The sequence below is a fragment of the Nannobrachium achirus genome (genome assembly GCF_963921795.1).
Source record: "Nannobrachium achirus genome assembly, chromosome: 5".
Classification (NCBI taxonomy): domain Eukaryota; kingdom Metazoa; phylum Chordata; class Actinopteri; order Myctophiformes; family Myctophidae; genus Nannobrachium; species Nannobrachium achirus.
In genome coordinates this window covers 58,856,214-58,872,210 of record NC_137814.1, presented here as the reverse complement: position 1 = coordinate 58,872,210, position 15,997 = coordinate 58,856,214, and the positions used below count along the sequence as shown (strand labels likewise).

The 15,997-nt window shown below is 43.0% G+C and overlaps 2 protein-coding genes across 2 annotated transcripts in view; one reads left to right on the top strand and one right to left on the bottom strand.

Annotated features, from left to right (window-relative positions):
* The window catches only part of ift57 (intraflagellar transport 57 homolog (Chlamydomonas)), a gene marked incomplete at its 3' end in the record, with an annotated part of 49,179 nt that extends 35,560 nt beyond the window's left edge, over positions 1-13,619 (bottom strand). The window contains exons 1-6 of the mRNA XM_080725938.1: positions 13,581-13,619; positions 9,386-9,537; positions 7,210-7,384; positions 6,087-6,205; positions 942-1,032; positions 302-370 (exon numbers count right to left, since the gene is read on the bottom strand). Of these exons, the coding sequence (XP_080582064.1) occupies positions 302-370; positions 942-1,032; positions 6,087-6,205; positions 7,210-7,384; positions 9,386-9,537 (606 nt within the window). The 5' untranslated portion in view covers positions 13,581-13,619. The remainder of the gene's footprint in view (positions 1-301; positions 371-941; positions 1,033-6,086; positions 6,206-7,209; positions 7,385-9,385; positions 9,538-13,580) is intronic.
* Positions 1,764-2,572, top strand: LOC308286116 (AN1-type zinc finger protein 1-like; the record flags this gene model as incomplete). The annotated part of the gene is made up of 1 exon (XM_080727072.1): positions 1,764-2,572. Exon 1 carries the CDS (start codon positions 1,766-1,768, stop codon positions 2,570-2,572), a length of 807 nt encoding a protein of 268 aa, XP_080583198.1. The 5' UTR covers positions 1,764-1,765.
* Positions 13,620-15,997: the final 2,378 nt, after the last annotated feature.

Sequence of the window (15,997 nt, the reverse complement as noted above, 5' to 3'; positions counted from 1 at the left end):
CAACACTGCTGCAGAGCCAGTGAGGACGTTAAGGAGTGAACTCATGCTGTTATTGGTGCGTTAAGGAGTGAACTCACATTGCTATTGGTGCATTAAGGAGTGAACTCACATTGTTATTGGTGCGTTAAGGAGTGAACTCACATTGTTATTGGTGCGTTAAGGAGTGAACTCACATTGTTACTGGTGCGTTAAGGAGTGAACTCACATTGCTATTGGTGCATTAAGGAGTGAACTCACATTGTTATTGGTGCATTAAGGAGTGAACTCACATTGTTATTGGTGCGTTAAGGAGTGAACTCACATTGTTACTGGTGCGTGACTTGAGGACGTCCAGGTCAATGGCCGTCTCCTCCTGGTCCTCTGGCTCCTCCTAGAGGTCATTAAAACAGTGTTTATGGATATTAAACCACTGAACAGTATTGACAAGAGCTTGTGACTAATTTTTTTTCATTTCCTGAAAGTAACAGTTTTGGACATACAAGGTTTCCACCTGACAGCAACGATGTAGTCATGACATGGTATTAGGGACTTCAAGCAAGGACGGCTATGCCAGTCCACTCCGGTAACCGGAAATGGATCAGTGCTCGATATCGCAGCCCATCCGTCTCTACAACGAAACGAACAGCAGCTGCATCGATGCGTCACCATAGGAACCAAAGAGTTCAGTAAAAGGGGTGGGAATCTGTTGCCAATGTCTATTTTGACTGCTACAGCGATTGTGTCATAGCAGCTGTACTTCCGCCTAGCGGAGCAGTCCTGAAAACCGCCCTGGCTTAAATTCCCTATTGTCTCTGTCGGGCAGAAACCTCATAGGTCCAACACGTCTCTTCGTGCTGCGTTCCGAGCTTGTGGGCCTCTGCTTTTGTGTGACGCTGTAGTATGATCAAGTAGGGAGTTCATTTACGAAAAAGCAACAATATGAAAGCTCAGCGACAACCTACCGTCAACTCTTCTTCTACTTTACTGAGCGTGAGCTCTGCGTCGTCCTCCACCACAGACTCTTCTTCTGTGGTTTCTGTAGGGTAGGTGGGCCTGAGGGGAAGAACAGGAAGTGATGTCATCACCGCATCGGACACAGTTTATGGTTTTAACTTTTGTTTTGAGCGGTGCTCCTGGAACAGGAGGTAAGCTCCAACATCTGGCTTTGTCCGGTCAAAAAACGGTGAGAACAACGTGTTAAAAAATTTCCTGTGCTTAAGTAAGCTGAAGCGTGGCCTACATCTGGCCTAGATATGGCCGCCTACATCTTGGCACAAACGGCTCAAAGTTTGTTGTACGCCCACGGTACCGTTTGCCAAGCTCCTCAGGATGCGCTGTGATTGGATAGCGGTACGATTGATGAATTTAACTCATACATAGAGAATCACACTAGAAATACTGTTCCTACGAAAGAGTGTGGGCTCACTTCAAGCCAAAAAAATAATGAGCCGGAGTGAGCGTCTACCGTTGTTTCCTGCACTGCAATGTAGTTTCAAATGCACTACATTGCAGGCGCTTTTTGAGAGTGAAAAAATAAGAAGACACGTGTGACATGTGTGATCTGGGCAGCTTGCCCCAGGAAATGTGCCAATCTCAACAGGAAACAACGGTACCTTTCTATGTATGGTTTCGCCGCCATGGTATCCGTCTGTCTTCATGCTGACATCACTGTCTGACATCAGAGACTGGTGCCAAAGTTTAGAGAGTAGAATAAACTCAATATATAAATAATGAGGAGAACATACGTGCACTCGCTTTCAGCGAGCCCACGATTATCACAATCATCATGGCTGAATTAGACATCGGCAGTCATTGCCAAATCGACACATGTAATCTACGAGATTTCCTGCCTTTTGTATGTGGTTCATGTAGTGGCATTTTCTGTCTTGAGCACAGAAGCAGAGCATCCCATTCATGTCCAGAGGTGTCGGAGCAAAGGGAGTGTCGGACCTCGGGCGGCAGTTCACGTTATCCATGTTCGTTTCAAGACTGCAAGGGAAAAGAACTGTTCCCAGTTATATGCCCTCAGTGTGAAAAGCATTTCTGTTTGTCCCATCGGCATCAAGGCGATCACAGCTGTGAGAAACTGGAGACACCCAAGCCTCGCATGGCTGCCACCAAAGGGCTAATGCGAAGGATAGTGGAGTCAATGTCGGCACCCGCCAAAAAGGGACGGAAGGGGGCGAAGAATAGTGCAACTGCAGCAAAGTTGGCATTGATGAAATTGAAACTGCATGCTGTGGGAGACAAGGGACTGCCACAGGCGGAGAGGACCTACTTCCAGGTGCATCTCCCTAAAGAGTCTGACGACTCCAGCAAACCCATGTTCTTCTGTTCCAAGTGGAGTGTGGGGAAAGTGGTGGATTATGCTGCCACTCTAGCCAGCCTCAAGAACAACAACAATGTACCGGCAGCTAAGAAGCTGCGGTTGTGCCATCCCCAGACAGGTGAAGCTTTGCGGATGGACGTCGCACTGCAATCCCTCCTGGCTCACTCAGAGACACCCCTATACAGTGGGGGTGATGTGATCTTGGAGTACCTGGACAATGGAACCACGCGCCTGGAGAATGTGCTTGACTATGTGCCTGAGTGAAGTGCCCAAGCATGTTTGCCAGACCCATGAAATGGGTAGGCCTACATAAGCAAATGTCGGTCTGTCCTGTTTTTCTCCATAGATGGTCATGATGATGACATGATGATGACATGAGGGAGGGATAGACCGACAGACAAAGCCTTCATGTCATCACAATGACATGAGGGAGGGACAGACCGACAGACAAAACCTTTTGCTTTGTCTGTCGGGTGGTAGACTTTTCTCCATATTTGGTCACAATGATGTCACAAATGATGATGACATGAGGGAGGGACAGACAGCCTATAAAGGGACAGACAGCCTATAAATGTACCATTAAATTTATAGGCCCAGAGGGTTCGCAGAACCGGGGTCTGGCACAACCAGGTTGACCTGGTCTAGTTTTTATGACAATTGGCATTATTGTTTGCTATACTGTAAATTTGTGATAATACATTTATTAAAAACAACTGGCCAATAAAACGTCATGAATAGCACCGCTCACTTCACGCTAGGTGTGATTTTTTTATCCATCGAAGGCCAGTGAAAGGCCGTCTAAACCAAGATGGACACCGTCACACGATTCTCAGAAATTACTAGACATTCTGAATCGTTCGCTATTTGAAAGATCGCATTAAGTCGTTTGTTAAATCACGGTGCATATTTCTTGAGATACAGGTCCAGTGGGCATCTCAACCTTGTGGTAGACTTAAATTAGCTGTTTATTGCGAAAATGTAAAAATAAAATTAAAGCCATACTGTGTAAGATGCCCAACTAGTGGTCATTAGCCCTATAGCAAACCGCGGTCGCGTCCGCGTCTTTCGGACGTTTTTCGTACCTTCAGACCCCCGCGCCTGCCTCCACCTCGCTGAGATCTATCTTTTAAGGGGTCCCTTGTTCCTGTGCGTTCAGTAATTCCAGAGATACGGACTCCTTCACCCTGCCTGGTAGGCGAAATTACCTAGAGAAGGGATGGTACAAACGGGCGACAACAAATATGGCTGCCATAGCGACCCCACTTCAAGATGCGCTGTGATTGGCCGGCAGTTGTATAACCCTCGCTGTGATTGGCCGGTAGTGTGATGACGCAATTTTGGCGCGAGATCCGGTCCACGGCAAGGATCTCAGTTTACATACAGAGAAGGCTTTACAGGCTGAAATTCACGGCGCGGATCTTCTAAAACTTTTGTGATTTAATAGTTAGGAGAATTTTAAGATTTGTTTTATAAAAAAAGTTACATAGTACAACTTTAAATAAAGAATGTACGCTTTGGAAAATTTTGGAAATAATGTAAAGTAATATGATTGAAAATATGATTTGAACATGCAAGGTACATCATTATTGTACCTTTCAAACAACTTCTTGTCTATCCCCGAAATTACTGGATATCACATGTTAATAATCACTTTCCCCCTAATACCATAGATTATTGTATTTCTCACCTCATTTACTAAATAAATGTAAATATAAAATACAAATTAAATATAAAAAAAGTAAAAAGGTGCCAACTGTTACAGTTACCATTTCTTAAGTGGAGTTCAGACATGTATTCCTTGTATATCCCATCCCGTATCCCATACGTATATCCCATGCAGCACGGGTTCTAGAGGCCAGCACTGCACACCTCATGGCGCGCTCTGCTAGCGCACAAGTTGTCCATGTATGGCCTACTTGGCCTACTACAACCCCACCCGGTTCACTCAGATCAGCCAACAAAGGAATGCTGACAGAACCCTCGCTAAAAACCCCAGGACAAAAATCCACTCGTCCTAGACAATTTGCCCTCCTGGCCCCCAAACTGTGGAATAAACTCCCTGTCGCACTTAGAACTACAGACTTCCACCATCTTGATAAAATAAGAGACTATATACTATATAAGAGACTATATGATAAAATAAGAGACTTCCACCGCTTCCACCGTGGACTAAAGACTCACATCTTCAGACTCCACCTAAACCCATAAAACTACTGTAACAACCTTCCCTCGATGACCACCCATGAAGCTGGATAGTTTTTTTCTCTCTTTTTTTATTTTTTGAGCGGTGGTCACACCGTCTCCATAGCGTGGCCGTGTGTGTATCCGTGTGTGTCTGTGTGTCTGTCTGTCTGTATGTAGCCTGTGGTGTATGTAGCCTGCATGCTATACCTTTTTTGACCACACATGTTAAGGGAGGGGCGCTGTTGTTCAGGCCAGGCCAGGCACACTCACACTCACATTCACACACACAAATACACACACACGCACGCACGCACGCACGCACACACACACAGCCTCCACCGCTCAGTTCACACAAGTGTGATTTTTTAGGTTTTTCGAAGATTAGGTGCGTGGTCTACCTATGTTATTAGAATGTTTTTCTAGATTGACATTCCTATGCATTTGTTGTATTGTTGTTGATGTACTGACATATTATCTTGCTTATATTGATGTATTACCTGCTTATTGTAAATCGATTTGGATTAAAAGCGTCTGCTAAATGCCTAAACTGCGCAAGTTGGCACCTCGACAGAGTGCAGTTCTAGTTGTGGGCTTGCCTGAAAGGCGAGAACACTATGTTATCTTCATTATTTATAGTGTTCCGCCACGTGAGTTCCGTCGCAGACAGTACAAAGGCAGGGTCCTTAGCCAATGAGGTGCAATAGACCATTTGTCAGCCTTCTGATTGGTCCCTGAGACTCCCTGACTGGCCAACCAGAAAAAACATTCACTTTTTGCTATCGGGGGTGGAGTTTGTGCAGTGGAGAATGTTGCTTCAGCCTTTCAAAAACTGTCCGCACTGCGCGACACGGCAATCGCCCGGTACGGCCGCGGTAGGTGATAGCGATCACGCTCATCATAATGAATAAGCTTCAACAAACTAGTTCACATGGACCTTATCAATGGTCTAACTAGTTACGATTGGGTACATATATTTTAAATGGGCAGAATTACGAAAAGCCAGCCTATTATGTATTATAGTTCTCCTCTTCCTACCCAAGATGCAATGCGCTTTCTATTTCTAAGAACTATTCTCTCTCTGATCCAGAGGATTAAACTAATTAAAACATATATTTTCGGGGGGAAACTACTGTTTTGCTATGTAATTACTGTACCCTTTTCTTCCCTTTTTATTAATATCACGTAGATGTGTTTTTTTTTGGTACTTTATATAGCTGTAATGAGGCTATGAACAAAAAAAAATCCCATCCACTTCCACTATAAAAGAATCTGCAATAGTGATTCTGTCCCACTGTGATTAAACAAATTAAAACATATATTTTCGGGGAAACCCCCTGTTTTGCAATGTAACTACTGTACCTTTGTCTTCCCTTTTTATTAATATCACCTAGATGTTTTTCCTTTGGTACTTTATATAGCTGTAATGAGGCTATGAAAACATAAAAAAATCCCATTCACTGCCACTATAAAAACAATCTGCCCAGGGAAAATGTCCCATCATAGTAACAGGGCAGAATGGGGCGGGATTTATATGTCTATGTTCCGTGTCCCCCTTTTAAGATCTGTGATTTCTTCCCTCCTCCATGACGGTTACCTCTTAAAGGCAAAGTGCTTCCTCTTCAGAGCCTCCTCTGCCAGGCGGTCCAGGACGTAGCACACCTGCTCCCCTGAGCCTCCCTTCAGCTTGGAGGGAGGGAAGTCCACCCTCACACCCTGGTGGCAACAAAAGACGTAAAAAGTTTAAAAATACATGTAAAATTTTAAAAAAAAAGAAAATGGGGGTGTTGGACTAAAAACTCTATTTTCGCTACACTCAATAAAAATTTTAAACACTTACAAACACACACTCGAACTTGGTGAAAGATAACAAAGCCTATCCTTAGCAAATACCATTTATGTTGCATTGTGTTTTACGAGGGTTTGTGTTTTCTTCTTCTTTTTCTGCGTAGTACTGTGTTTTATATGTCTGTCATTCTATGTTAAATGTGTTACAAAAGGACCCCAATTGAAACAAAACAAGCACAAAAGCTTTTTTGAGGTGTCTTTTCAGTTGACCTTGTACCAGTTGAAGTGTACTGTCATGAAACTATCTTAGTACCTTTACCCTTGCAAACGAAAGCTCCCAAGGCGCGAGGGGTGTGGACTTTGGCAACAACCCGCTCCGATTCCACTCCTCGCACGCTGTACTTCTGTCAGGGTTCCCACCCATTTTTACCAATTAATTTCCAAAACCTTTCCAAAACTTTCCCAGAATATTTAACCCAATTTCCAGGACTATATAACAATAATTCAGCTCAATAACAGGTCGCTTACTCCTATGTGCAATGCCCAAAGACAGGTAGTGTATGCCAGTGGTTCTCAACCTTTTCAGGCCGTGACCCCCAAAATAATCATGTTTTAACCGGGGACCCCCCCCACACCCTGACGAGCACTAAGAGTTGAGGAATTTTGTATAACACGGTTCTATTGTGAAAATAGCCGATCTACATGCTCACAACGCCTCGCGTTGCAAGGCGTTGTGAGCATGTAGATCTGCTATTTTCACAATTTCTGCCTCTAACAATTTAGCCGATGTTTAAATGCATAGCTATTTTTTTCCAGGACCTTCCAGTACCCTTGATAAATTCCAAAACGTTTCCAGTACTGGAAAAATATTTTTCTAATTTCAAAATATTTCCAGTAATTTCATGACCGTGGGAACCCTGTGCTGTACTTACGAAGGCCCTGAGCTCAGACAGGATGTTGGACACGGTGGCGTTGGGGTCGTCGTGTTCCTGCGGCTGCGTGAAGCTCCTCCCCGCCGTGTTGATGAGCCACGACGCCAGGATGGAGAACATGAAGAACTGCTCACCAGGGTTGGACGCCACGTATGGGCTGGACACAAAGTAGTGCCTGAGGAGGGAGGGGAGGGGAGGGAACCATTAGAACTGTGGTTCACAACGTCTGGTCTTTCTTTAGCGCGACCGGGGTTTTCCCGGTGAACCTGAGCGCAACGGTGGGGGCCGATGGGCAAGGAGGGTCGCGAGCTTGACGTATTTATTTATTAGAAGTATTCCATAGGAAAAGGTACAGTTTCATGACAGTAAACTAATATTATTGATTCACTTGATTAATAGTGTAATATGTACACGTTAGGAACCATATTTGGTAAAGTAAACGTAGGCTATATCCTGTATTTTAGGAATAGCTTTTGTATGCTACTTGGCTTTCCATTTAGCAAAAATGCCTAGATGAGTGATCCGCCCCTGATATAAAAATGATGAGAGGCACTCTTGCCGATTTCGTAAGAGACTCGTCGCCAATTGCAAGATATTTAAAAGTTATTTGGGGCCATGATGATAACCCCTTCTTCCCACTACTAGACTAATAAGGATTTATATTGTCTGTGTTATTGTTTACAACCACAATTATTCACGTGTGGCAAGGTCGCGGTTCTACTAATTTTAATAGCTAGTGTAGGCCTAGAAGCCTTTTCAGAAGTTAATTTAATGTTTTCCATTTAACGATTTCCTTTATCGGATGTGATGAAGGGAGCTCGCGACCCGCCTTGACCATCGCCCCCACCGTTGCGCTCAGGTTCACCGGGAAAACCGCAGTCTCTTCTTTAGCACCCCATTTACACTGTAAAATCCTCCTTTAACGATTTTTGAAAAGTGACGAAGTTTTAAATGACACAAATTCTCTCTTATGAGGGACCCTGGCATTCATCATTTCAGATCGGAGTCTGATGCCAAATACATATCAATGCGGGGGTCCTTGACATGAAAATGTCACAGCAAATAATGACTGGGTGAGAAAAAGCATGGTGTGTTCTATTGGATAGCTTCAAGTTTCAATGCAATCTTTTCACTCAACCTAGACAGCAAAAACTTGAATTAGCGTTGTTCCGATGTGTCATTTGTCCGACAATCCCATTTAATTAGTCTGAGGCTGGTGAATGCTAACCTGGTGAATCTTTCTAATCTGGTGAATGCTAATCCTAGCCCTAACCTTACTCAGACTAATGGGACCTCAGACAATCAAGATTTTCCCAAATTGAAGCCCCCCATTTCTCCTCCCACTGCAGAGACAGAAAACTCTTCTCCGCTCTGTGAGAGAAGCATTAAAACCTGCAGATATTGCACCGTGATTTGTTTTTCTTTTGACTTCAATTAACATGTGTATATAAAATATAGATTATCTTGCAAATCACTTTTCACCATAGTTTTAGTGTGCAAAATTAACACCAATGGCCTTTAAACCCATTTAGAACGGGTACACATTATTGTGTATCATTATTTTATGCTTTAACTATTGGAAAAATAGCAGATATACAAGCTCACAGCGCGTATATCTGCTATTTTTGAAAAATTGTGAAAATTTGAATTTTGACCTAATTCTATAAGTGTCTTTTGAATCCTTCTAAGGTTTTTTGTAAAACCTATGTTTCTATGTCAGCAATCTGGCTAGCCATCGTCAACGAAAAGGTCCTTTTCACTTAAGTGGAGCTCAGTTAGTCTGTTCTTGAGAGTCTTGTCAGTGGTTCTCAAACCATTTAATGTGAAGGACCCCCAAACTGATATTTATTTGTCCACAGACCCCCATCTCAAAATATTTAGTTCCAGGGACCACCCAGAAGCAACATTTGAGTTACAAACGTTCGCTTTAAAAATACATTATATTCAAAGATTTGCACACATTTTCACAACTTTTTCAAAAATAGCAGATCTACAAGCTCGCAGCGCGGCACTCGGTGCCGCACTGTGAGCTTGTATATCTGCTATTTTTCAATAGCTAAAGCATTCAATAATTCTAGGCATAAATGGGTTAATATCTGAATGGGATTATGGAATACAACGTGGTGTAAGGAATATCAGCCATGCAAGGGGCTAACATGTACTAGCCATCATATACCTAGATAGAGCCTTCATGTTGTGCTTGGCCAGAACCTGCTCCTCGTACTCCAGAACCTTCAGCTTCTCCAGAAGGTCCTCCATCACCGTGAACATGAGATGAGACACGCCTGGTCCCCTGTCGTCCTCCTCTGGACGTCTGTCTTCTGACATCTGCACAGTACACAAACATTTGAAATGTTTATTTATGACCACATAAAGAGAAGTACAAGAATGCCTCGTACAAAGGACATACACAATATAAGTGCAATCAGATAATTAGGAAAACAGACGATTACAAAGTGCATGTAGGGCAGAACATTGTTACATACAAACTGTTGGTGTACAGTACTTGTCAAACACAGCAGACAACAATCATGGGTATAGGAAACAATGCCTCCTCCAAATTGCTTCCTAGAATAGCTGATACTGAGGCAGTACCTTGCTAACTGTTTGGCCCTCCTTTTGGAGAGGCCAGCCATTTGAAGGCCCTTCACAACAAACTTGTGCACGTACCCTAGGCTATCAACAAAAGTTTACATCTGTAGCCTATAGCTGTGAGATGGTCTGCTCCAGCTGATGATATTTTGGGGTCCACCCTATGTTCCCCAGATTTTATGTTCCCCACAGGTTAACCAGCATTAGTTTTACTGAGGTTAGGGTTAGGGTTGTTAGGTTTAGGTGGTAAGTGGGGAACATAGAACCTGGAGAACATAGAACGTGGGGAACATAGGTACGGCCCCGATATTTTAACACTTTGGTTAACCCATTCAGAACGGGTACACACTATTGTGTATTATTATTTTATGCTTTAACTATTGAAAAAATAGCAGATATACAAGCTCACAGCGCGGCACCGAGAGCCGCGCTGCAAGCTGGTAGATCTGCTATTTTTTTTAAATTGTGAAAATAAGAATTTTGACCCGATTCTATAAGTGTCTTTTAAATCCTTTTTTTTTTAAACCTTTGTTTCTATGTCAGCAATCTGGCTATAACCATCGTCAAAGAAAAGGTCCTTTTCACTTAACTGGAGCTCAGTTAGTCTGTTCTTGAGAGACTACTATGTCAGTGGTTCTCAAACTTTTTCATGTGAAGGACCCCCAAACTGATATTTATTTGGCCACAGACCCCCATCTCAAAATATTTAGTTCCAGGGACCCCCCAGAAGCAAAATTTGAGTTACAAAAACGTTCGCTTTGAAAATACATATATTCAAAGATTTGCACACATTTTCACAACTTTTTCAAAAATAGCAGATCTACAAGCTCGCAGCGCGGCACTCGGTGCCGTGCTGTGAGCTTGTATATCTGCTATTGTGCCGCGCTGCGAGCTTGTATATCTGCTATTTTTCACTGGTTAAAGCAGTCAATAATTCTAGGCCTAAATGTTAAGAAGGCTTCCTCTAAGCTGTAATCAAAGCCAAAGGTACAGCCGACCTCAAGAATAAACACCTCCCTATGGTTTTCATTAACTCATATGCTGCCAAAAAAATACCCCTTTGTACCCACTTCTCTGCCATGCCCGTAGAACCCGTAAATGTAATAAAAATTAATAAAAAAAAATGTTTTTATCGAAGCGGAACTAAAATTCCGGAACTAATGTTCCGTGATCATCGTTTCTACACGGACACATTATTGAGCGGACCAGTTTAACATTGAGCCCTAAACCGGAAGCGGGTGGTCCGTCCTCTATTTTGGCCCGTCAGCTTACTGTGTGAACTCCGCGGCTTACAGATGGAGAACGGATTGATCAATTTTCAAAATTTCAACGGATTTGAGAAGCTGATGGAATACGCGAACACACGATGCATAGCAGTGTCCGATCGCGCACGATGGGAATTGGATGAGCGCCCGCGTTAACAGGTAGGAGAAGCCAGCAGTGAAAGACATAGAGAAATCTGCGGGATTTACGGGCGAAAACTACGAATGAGTTAACAACAATGACATCAGGGGTGTTCGCTGAAATGTTAGAGAACACAGAATCATCGTAACAACAGGTTAAACACGCTCGGCTTCACAGTAGAATGCTAGCATGATGGAGGACCTGAAGATGGAGGAGATATCCACTGGCACTATTCTGTCATGCCTACCAGGGCTTGACATTAACTTTTTGAGGCACTTGTCCAGAAGTTGGTGTTCTGTTCCACACAGTCATAGCATAGCTGCTCTCACAGAGATACTGGGCTCAGATATAACGTCCTCTGAGACAGCCTCCGCCTCAGAGAGTTAGACCCTAACCCGACTCCAAGGTAACATCAGCTCAGATCAAAATCACAGATCGTTTCGTCCGGCCAGTCTGACCACACACACAATCATGCACACGCACACACGCACGCACGCACGCACACTCACACACACACACACACACACACACACACACACACACACACACACACACACACACACACACACACACACACACACACACACACACACACACACCGAACACAGAAAGATGAGAAGGGCAGGCACTTGGGAATAAGCAAAGATACTTCTCTCTGCGAGAGTACTAATTGTACTTATGTAGGCTACTCCACGACATAGTGTACTTTTACTCCACTACAATTATTTGAAAATGTACAAAAGTTACTAGTTACTCCAAACAGCCCAAAATAAACTAATTAGGGTCCTGCTTAACCTTCCCTATCAGACTCACCTCACCACTACTCACCAGTTAAGAGTGGGGTGGCTCAGAGTAGATGACAGAGTACAGCAACTTGCAATGGGCCTGGTGTACAAGATACACTACACCACTATGATACCCAAGTACCTGTCAAAATACTTTATAAACATTAAGGATGTCCATAATTACAACACCAGAGGCAGCGCCACAGATCACTTTCAACCCAGAGTCAAAACCAACAAAGGGTCAAACTCTTTTTTCTGCTATACCACCAAAATGTGGAAAGCCTTACCGAAGGCCATAAAGGAGTGTGGATCACTAGCACCCTTTAAAATAGCCCTGAAAAACCACTTACAGGCAGCAGCCGTTCGCAACTGGTAAAAAAAACGAACCTAGCCCAACCCTACCCTCCCCTAGCCTGACTGCAAGCGCCAGACTCAATCACACACTTCGCCACCCACCAACAGGGGGTGGTGATGTGCGGACTGAAAGGGATATTCCACTTTCAACAGGGAGCAGTGGTAGGGCTTCTCTCCACATACACACCCATTGTAACTTCAAACTTCATTTTAACCATGATAGATTCATTAAAAACACACATTATGTTTTTGGGAGACTCATTTTACCTTCCTAATACGTGAGCAGGCCGTGTTTTTTCGATAACCTTTTTCATTTATTTTTTATAATTATTTAGAAAAATGGAAAAAAATGAAATACAAAAAAATTATTATTAAAAATAAATGAAAGATTTTATCGAAAAAACACGACCTGCTCACATATTAGGAGGGTAAAATGAGTCAGAAAAAATAATGTGTGTTTTTAATGAATCTATCATGGTTAACATTAAGTTTGAAGTTACAATGGGTGTGTGTGGGGAGAGGCCCTGGGCCTGGATGGCCTGGTAACATTTACATCAAATATCTAAATATTCAATCAAGCTAATTAAAAACTGTTCAGGGTGTTCATAAAAGCCTGATTAGATGATAAAATTACCAAAAGTTTTTTTGAAAGTGAAATACCCCTTGAAGTATCAGGCTAACCCTCCCCTGCCCCTTCTTTGTATATACTTACTGTTTGTTTTGAATTACTGTTTTCCTTTTTTTTTGTTCTCTCATTTTTATTTTTATTTACATATCTACTGCATAGTACTGTGTTCTATTCGTCTGTCATTCAATGTTATATGAGATACTTTAATGGTTTCCTGTGGAAATAAGCTTAGTCTTTTAATGGATCTCCTTTTAGTAGACCTTGTACCAGTGAACTGTACCGTCATGAAACTGTACCTTTTCCTATGCAAACTTATAATAAAGTCTTCACTCAATCAATCAAAACGTAGTAGATTTTGATCATTATTACTAAACATACATTAACTGAAAACAGCAGCAGACACACACACACACACACACACACACACACACACACACACACACACACACACACACACACACACACACACACACACACACACACACACACACACACACACACACACACAAACACACGAAATAGGAGATATACAAAGGAAAAGGGGATGGCAGGAATGGGCTTAGAGAGAGATAGACCCATTCAGTTCATTGTAACACACACAAGCTTACCTTGTTGTTATTAGCTGTTAGCTGCTAGCTAGCCAGGAGTTGTTGTGGTTGTCACAGCAACCAGAGCTATAGCTGCTTATCTAACGTATAGCTCTGATCCAGGCGTTTCATCCGTACAGAAAGGGCGTTATTATGAATCACAGAATGTAAAGGAGGCTACAGGAGCGGTAGGTTACAATGTAAACCCAACATAAACACCCAGCAGTAGTTGTAGAGCGTCCAACACACTGCGTCGTCAATGACAACAACGCTAGTCTTCCTTAGAGGTGGGACGTTCGCGAACGAATCGAGTCTTTTGATCTGCTCTTTGAAATGAACGATATGATTCGGTTCACAGTAGGGAGCCGTTCCTTTCTAATGAACAGTGGTGGGAAAAGTACTCAATTTCTGTACTTAAGTAAAAATATCAATACTGCAATCGAGTAGAAGTTTGGAATGTTGTAAAATGTAGTAAAAGTAAAACAGTAGACCTATTGGTATCAAAATGTACTTGAAGTACCAATATTAGAACGTACTCATTATGCAGAATGTCCTGTTTCACAGGTTATCCAATGAGAAATGTAGAAAAATCATTTGAAAATAGCTGATCTACAAGCTCACAATGCGTCGTGTTGCGAACATGCGACGCGTTGTGAGCTTGTAGATCGGCTATTTTCAAATGGCAGGTATGTACCTATATGTCCAAAATAAATGTAGACCTATATAGTGTGTGCCAGCGGCTACGTCATTGTAGTCCTTAGCGGCCATTTCTTGTGACAAAACACAGGTGTTTCAATTGTTTGATTGCATAGAACTAATGCTATAGTCTAATCAGAACACCTGTGTAAGGCTGTGTTGTCCCAAGAAATGGCCGCTCTTAGAACTACATTTGGCACACCCTATAGGCCTAAGGTTGAAGTTATTAAATTAATAAAAAATCTACAGAGTAACAATTAAGTAACTAGAATGAGCCAGTCTTTTGAACGGCTCTTTGAAAGGAACGGATGCCAGAGATCCGGCTCACTTCAAAGAGCCATAAATCCCATCTCTAGTCTTCTTCTTCTTCTCTTTCTTGAAGGTTTCCGGTAGGCTGCATTGTACTGAGGAGTGTAATGCTGCCCTCTACAGGCGAGGGGTTTACTGTTTTTATCCTACTATAACACCTTAGAGGGGGTATTCAACGTTTTCAGGCCAAAGACCCCTTAGCTGAGAGAGAGATGAAGCAGGGACCCCAACAACCTTTTCATAGATTCCATAGTTTCATTGTTTGACAGCACAATCGTCAGTGTATTTTGGATCAATACTTAATAAACTTGACCTTTCACTATGTACTTAGTCTGCGCTTTTTCCCCTCTACACCAAGCCTCTTTGGTGAAAATAGCCGATCTACAAGCTCACAACACCTCGCAGCGCAAGGCATTGTGAGCTTGTAGATCGGCTATTTTTGGCTTAAGTTCTCAGGAAAAAAAGGTTTCTATCACACAAAGATTTGGAGGACCCCCTGTAACTCCCCCTGTTGAAGACCCTTGCTTTAGAGCAGTGGTTCTCAACCCAAGGGGGTCCCCAGTTAATCTGGGGACCCCCTCAAAGCAGATGATTAATTTAATGGGCAACACTGTTTTCTCAATCAACTGTAAACAAACCAACATAAAGTTTGAGTGTACAGAGGGTATCTGGACATTTCTAAAGTAAAATTTATGGACAAATTAAACAGTGGCCAAATATTGAGGCAGAAATTGTGAAAAACCGCTAGGCGTTGTGAGCATGTAGATTCACTATTTTCACTGTAATGCCTCAAATCTTAGTGCTCATCAGGGTGGGGGGGGGGGACACCATACAGTAACATTGTGTTATAATATATTGTGGTCTGTCTTGTGAAATAGTGTCAGGTACAAGGCTGCCTCTGCCCTCCTGTCTACTGTGTGAATCAGCAACGTGACTGGAATCCTGTACATGTACCATTACCTATAGCTGCGCACACACACACACACACACACACACACACACACACACACACACACACACACACACACACACACACACACACACACACTCATAGGCACACCATAGAAAGATGAGAAGGGCAGGCACTTGGGAATAAGCAAAGATACTTCTCTCTGCGAGTGCATGTGTGTGTGTGTGTGTGTGTGTGTGTGTGTGTGTGTGTGTGCGTGTGTGTGTGTGCGTGTGCGTGCGTGTGTGTGTGTGTGTGCGTGTGCGTGTGTGTGTGTGTGTGGTGCGTGTGTCCATGCATGCATGCATCAGTCTTTGTGTGTTTTTGAATTATTCATATTTTTCACATTGATGCTCAGACCTGTGAGATGAGGAGAGAGCAGAGAGGAAGGTGTGTGTGTGTGTGTGTGTGTGTGTGTGTGTGTGTGTGTGTGTGTGTGTGTGTGTGTGTGCGTGTGCGTGTGCGTGTATGGAGCTCCTTCAAT